This window comes from Hemiscyllium ocellatum, chromosome 30, assembly GCF_020745735.1.
Source record: "Hemiscyllium ocellatum isolate sHemOce1 chromosome 30, sHemOce1.pat.X.cur, whole genome shotgun sequence".
Taxonomy (NCBI): domain Eukaryota; kingdom Metazoa; phylum Chordata; class Chondrichthyes; order Orectolobiformes; family Hemiscylliidae; genus Hemiscyllium; species Hemiscyllium ocellatum.
In genome coordinates this window covers 10,606,939-10,612,938 of record NC_083430.1, presented here as the reverse complement: position 1 = coordinate 10,612,938, position 6,000 = coordinate 10,606,939, and the positions used below count along the sequence as shown (strand labels likewise).

The 6,000-nt window shown below is 46.1% G+C and overlaps 1 protein-coding gene across 4 annotated transcripts in view; it reads right to left on the bottom strand.

Moving 5' to 3' along the window:
* Nucleotides 1-941: 941 nt before the first annotated feature.
* Nucleotides 942-6,000, bottom strand: part of map7d1a (MAP7 domain containing 1a) — a 167,015-nt gene continuing 161,956 nt past the window's right edge. For all 4 annotated transcript variants that reach the window (XM_060847281.1, XM_060847282.1, XM_060847283.1 and 1 more), the window contains 2 exons: nt 3,002-3,297; nt 942-1,545 (listed from right to left, as the gene is read on the bottom strand). In XM_060847281.1, the coding sequence (XP_060703264.1) occupies nt 1,535-1,545; nt 3,002-3,297 (307 nt within the window). In that variant the 3' untranslated portion in view covers nt 942-1,534. The remainder of the gene's footprint in view (nt 1,546-3,001; nt 3,298-6,000) is intronic.

Here is a 6,000-nt window from a genome sequence, read left to right as displayed (position 1 = left end):
TAGAATGAATTGTGTGTGAGAAAACAAATGTGTAGAAGGACAAGTATGTGAGCAAGAGAATGTGTGTAGAAGAATGAGTGTTAGCGAGAGAATGAGTCTAACTGAGAGAATGTGCACCTAAGTGAGCAAAGTATAAGTGTAGAAATTATTCACATCCCAGTCCTCTGACATCTCCCACACAGTCTGAGTCTTTGGGACACACTCTCCTGCTCTCTGATAGTCTCTCAGTGGTTATTGGTTTTGAGGGACAAGAGAGTTAGAGTGAGAATGTGAGCAAGAGAAGGAATGAGGAGACAGTGAGGACTGTGGGTGCTGGAGATCAGAGTCGAGACTGTGGCGCTGGAAAAGCACAGTTGGTCAGGCTGCATCCAAGGAACAGGAGAGTTGATGTTTCAGGCATAAACCCGTCATCAGGAATCAGGAATGCCCTGATGAAGGGTTTATGCCCGAAATGTCAATTCTCCTGCTCCTCGGATGCCAAGAGAAGAAATGAGCAAGTTGAAAAGAACCACATACTTAGAGGGAGCAAGAGGCCCAGTGGATGGCTAAGAGTGCTGTGTGGGAGAGTCAGAAAGCCTCCCTTTAGGAACATTGTGAAGTCTTATGTAATAGCTAGATAGATATCTTACGGCACACAGTGCTCCCTGAGAGCAGCATCAGTGTTTCCTACACCTTTCAGGTCTGAAGAAGTTACATCAGACTTGAAACATTAGCTCGGTGTCTCTTTCTCTCTCTCTCTCTCCACAGACACTGCCAGACCTGATGAGTTTGTCCAGCTATTGCCCTTTTCCCATTGGAATGTCACACTGTCCCATCACGGCTATGACCGTTCACTTCGGATGTATGAAAAGGTTGGAGATTCGGGGTGAGGGTTTAGGGAGGATCAGGGCAGACTGAAGTACACGAGGAAACACAAAGCAGATTGTGCAGACATATAGCTCCCTGGTATAACACTGACAGGTTTATTTACATTATTCACATACACTGTACCCAGTAGTTTATTATTATTTCAAGTTAAATAAGAACATGATCACCAGTGATACAATAACCATCGCTCTGCCACTCTTGTCTGTCCAAGTGCCTTTAGTTCTTCACCAACGATATAGAATTAGTGTCAGTTTTAATAAGGTGCACATTAGAGACATTGTCAGCACACGGTGTACAGTACAGGTGAAGAACACTTGTGAAAATGACTGCATCTTCCACAAGGTCACTCTAGAATCTTCCGGGGTCCCATGTTCACTCCCACCGTCTCCTCATGTGGAAGTTATTTTTCCGTAAACACTTTGAAAAACATTTAAAATAAAAACAGCACAACAAAGTAAAAGGAAGTGTTGCTCGTGAGCTGTGGGGATTTTGTGCGGTCCATGTGGAGTGTTGCCGATAACACGCCTCGCTGTTGTCTCTTCCCCTCTCACTGACGAGCTCTTCCAAATCCAATACTGAGTACAAAGCCGTGCGTGGTGGCTCAGGGTAGGGGGGGGTGGGAGTAGCGGAGGGGAGCGGGGGGAGGGGCACATCCCCCCTCGGCCCTTCAGAGGATTTCTGAAATGGAACAGAGAGTCGTTATCACCAGAGGCACAGCTTTGAGGTGGGAGGACCGTGTGCTGACTAAGTGTGTTCCTCATGGTCCATCAGGGCACGGAATATTTTCGAAACTGGCCAGAGAATGAGGTACCAGGACAGGCAGAGTGTCTATTGTGCTCGGTGCCACCTCAAAGCTTCAACTGCCCAACAATCATCATTCCCCACAAGCTTTCCTGTCACTTCCCACCCCGTCCCCACCAAGCACCATTCTCATTTATAATCAATGTTCCTCATCCCTTGCTCCAACAGGAGTGAGGGCCTGTGTTTTTACACTTCAGGATAAAGGCAGAATTCCCTCAGCCCTTGCCCATCAACCCCACCCTTGCCCACCACATTGCCCACAGCCCAACGATGTGCAGGTTAGGTAGATTGGAGATGCTAAATTTCCCATATGTCTAGGTGGGTTAGCCATGGGAAATGCAGGATTGCAGGGATAGGGTAGGGGGTGGGTCTGGGTGGGATGCCCTTCGAAGGGTCAGTGTAGACTCAATGGGCTGAATGGCCTGTTTCCACATTGTAGAGATTTTAAATATTTTATATTCCCCATCCAGCTCACTCAATGCTCCTGTCACTTCCCACCCCGTCCCCCTCCATAATGACCTTTCATGCTCCCCTTGCCAAGATATGCTCTTCCTAACACCTCCCCCATTACTCCCCACCAATGGAAGCTCCCAACTTACCTGTCACCATTGATTCCTCATGTTGTACCCCAACACCACGCTCTACTCACTCACCTACCATACACTGCGCAGAATCAGATAGTGACCACCGGGTGTGTGAGATACAAGGGCATATTTCTATTTGGAGACCCGGGACACCATTTCACTGTCGAAACACCTGAACACCTGCTTATTGACGGCTCTTTGATCTCAGCTGTCACTTTGACAATATCCATTCACACAACAACCAGAAGTGCTCAGCAGTTTTACCTGTTGAAACTTCAAGTGTCTGAATGATTGACATTTCCTTTGCCCATTTTAAGGACTTTTCTTAAAAATGAAACAAAGCGGCGAGTTATCAATGAATGGGTTTTTTTTTAAAGCTTTTCAACCTTTTAAAAGGTTCCCTCGTGCAGACTATGGTCCATGACCCCTCTGAGGTGCAATGAGGCTATGGTACTTTGAAAGGCTGGTTCCATCTCTTTGCGAGCACTAGGACTGGGATTGCACATCCCTACCATGGAGCTGGCCATGTTGGGAACCTGCAATGGGAACCTTGAGAGACCTTGGAGTGCAGTTGTGAATCTTAAATTCTGATGCTATTATTAAACAGCTTAGGAATCATCCTGACCCAGTGGAAATGGAAAACTCCCACCCCTGCTTAAACACACCGACCCCCCCCTTCTCTCTCACTAACACAAACACAACCTCTCTCAGCATCAGACCTGACTATTGCACATGACACTTTTCCGTACCTGCTACATGCTGGGATTGGATTCCTGTGGTTTTCTTAATGAAGGAACTTCCTTCCTCAAACACGATGATGGGATTGACTGGAATCTCGTCAGCTGTGTGACTGCTGAGACATTCTTTCTCGCCATTACTCTCCACGCTCTCCTTTAAACAGCTCGTGTGATTCGAGAGCTCAATGATCTCTTCAAAGGCCCGGGATTCCATCTCCTTGGGGCAGATCCCGTTTTCCTGCTGCCTCAACTGCACGGTGTTGTTGACGACCGTTTGCTTCTCACAGCCATCTTCTTTAGGAGGAACTCTAATGAGTACAAGAAGCTGGTCTTTAGTTTCCCCTTCCTGGGTGTTCCCCTTCCCTCCCATCTTCCCCCCTTCCCCATCTTAAATTCAGTCCGAAGGAAAATACCTCCTCATTACAAACGCCTTCAAGCCTGGGGGTGGAAGCACCAAACTATGGGCAAGGTTACATAGGTGAGGCTTGTATTGCGTTGATAATAGAGGAGTGAGGGGAATGGTGATCAAAATGTTTAGCTGGTTAAAAGATCTGACTCTCCATCTCCCTAATGGGGGGGTGGGGTGGGATGGGGAATGAGAGCTGCAACCTTAAAATGACAGCTAGGCCGTGCAAGGGTGATACCTTCCTGTGCTCACAGTGCGGTGGAACTCTGGGGAGGATGTGAATGGGCCCACTGAAAATTTCAGAATTTAAGTTGCTCAGATTTTTGTTGGGAAAGAGCACCAACGATTAAGGGATAAAGTGAGACCAATAGCTGAAGTGGAGACCAGCCAAGAAACAACTGAATGACAGAATGTGCTGGAGGAGCTGAATGGCCTCTTGTTTCTATAGGCCCAGAAGCCTCACAGAGATACAGTCACAGAGTCATACAGCACAGAAACAGATCCTTCAGTCCAACTCGTCCATGCCAACCACATTTCCCAAACTAAACTAGTCCCACTTGCCTGTGTTTGGTCCATATCCCTCAAACCTTTCCTATTCATGTCCCTCTCCAAACGTCTTTTAAATGCTGTGACTGTACTCGCATCTACCACTTCCTCTGGCGGTTCATCCCACACATGAACCACTCTCTTCATGAATAAGTTGCCCCTCAGGTGCCTTATAAATTTTCCTTCTCTCAGCTTAAAAACATGCCTCCTGGATCTAAGCTCCCACAGCCCAGGGAAAAGACCTTTGCCATTCACCTTATCTATGCCCCTCATGATTTTATAAACCGCTATAAGGTTATCCCTCAACCTCCTTCGCTCCAGTGAAAAAAGTCTCAGCCTATCCAGTCTCTCCTTGTAATTCAAACCGGGTAAAAACAATGACTGCAGATGCTGGAAACCAGATTCTGGATCAGTGGTGCTGGAAGAGCACAGCAGTTCAGGCAGCATCCGAGAAGCAGCAAAATTGAGGTTTCGGGCAAAAGCCCTTCATCAGGAATAATATAATTCAAACCCTCTATTCCTGGCAATATCCTGGTAAATCATTTCAGAACCCTCTCCAATTTAATAGTTCTTACAGTAGGGTGACCAGAATTGCACACACTACACCAAAAATGTGGCCTCATCAACATCTTTCATGACCTCAACATGACACCCCAACTCCGAGACTCAAAGGTCTGAGCAATGAAGGCAAGTTTGCTAAATGCCTTTTTAACCACCCTGTCTATCTGTGATGCAGATTTCAAACAATTATGTACCTAAACCCCTCAGTCCCTCTGTTCCATGTCACTCCCCAGGGCCCTACCATTAACTGTATAAGTCCAGCCCCTGTTTGTTTTATCAAAACTGCAACACCTCACATTTATCCAAATTAAACTCCGTCTGCCACTCCTCAACCCAACTGACCAAGATCCCTCTGTAATCTTCATTAACCTCCTTTACTGTCAACTTTACCACCGATATTGGTGTCATCTGCAAACTTACCAACCATGGCTCCTCTTTTCTCATCCAAATCGTTTATGTAAATAACAAACAACAATGGACCCAGCACCAATCCCTGAGAAAAAGCGCCAGTTACAGGCGTCCAGTCCAAAAAAACCAACACTCCACCAGCAGCCAGTGTCATTGTACACACAGGTGCTCGGGGGGGTAAGGCAGAGCAGTAAGGGGAGAGAGGTGAGTGTGGAGAGATAAGGGGTGAGGGGTGAACTAAGGGCTTGGGATGATGGTGAGGGCTGGGAGCATAGGTGAGGGGTGAGCAGGAGAATGGAGAGATTAAAAACCTCTCAGAAAAAAATGATTCAAAGGGTGGTAGGGGCAATGCTATCTGGGACAGGTACTTAATCGTTCCTTGTGGAAACATAGGTTCCAATAGCCAGTAAAAACAAAGCCCAGGTTCATTTCCAGGTGAATAGAATTCAATGGCATCAGAGAGGTTTTGTTAAATGTACACTGAACGTTGATTGAATCACACCATGAGAATTCTGTGAACGGAGTTCTGGACCAGTGCTACAAGAACATATAGCGAAGCACTGGTGAAAAAGGTGCACCAGCGAATAATGCCAAATTGAAGAGGATCCCACTATCAGGAAGGCTGAAACAGACTGAGGCTCTTTTCTCGAGAGAAAACCGGGAAATGACTTGACAGCCTGGAGTAATGACAGAGCTGGGAAACATAGAGAAGGTATTTCCAAATACATGGAGGTTCAAACTAGAGCTATCAGTATTCAATAAATCCAACAGGGAATCCGGAAACAACTTTGTTATTGAGAGAGTGGTTCGATTATGGTATGACAGAGAGTGGTTGAGATAAACGTAGAGAATATTCATTAAATGCTTAAGAGGGAAAGAAATAGAAGGATATGTTAACAGAATGAGATGATATAAGGTTGAAGGAGACTGGAACGGAGAATAATCACTGACATTGATCTGTTGGGCTGAAGGAGCAGTTTGTCTCCTGTAAATTCTATAATTCCAGCTGTGTAAGATGTTGAGGAAAACAAGGACTGTAGGGTCAATGAGTAATGAAAATCTGGTTACAAACGGAGTTGACGACTCAGGA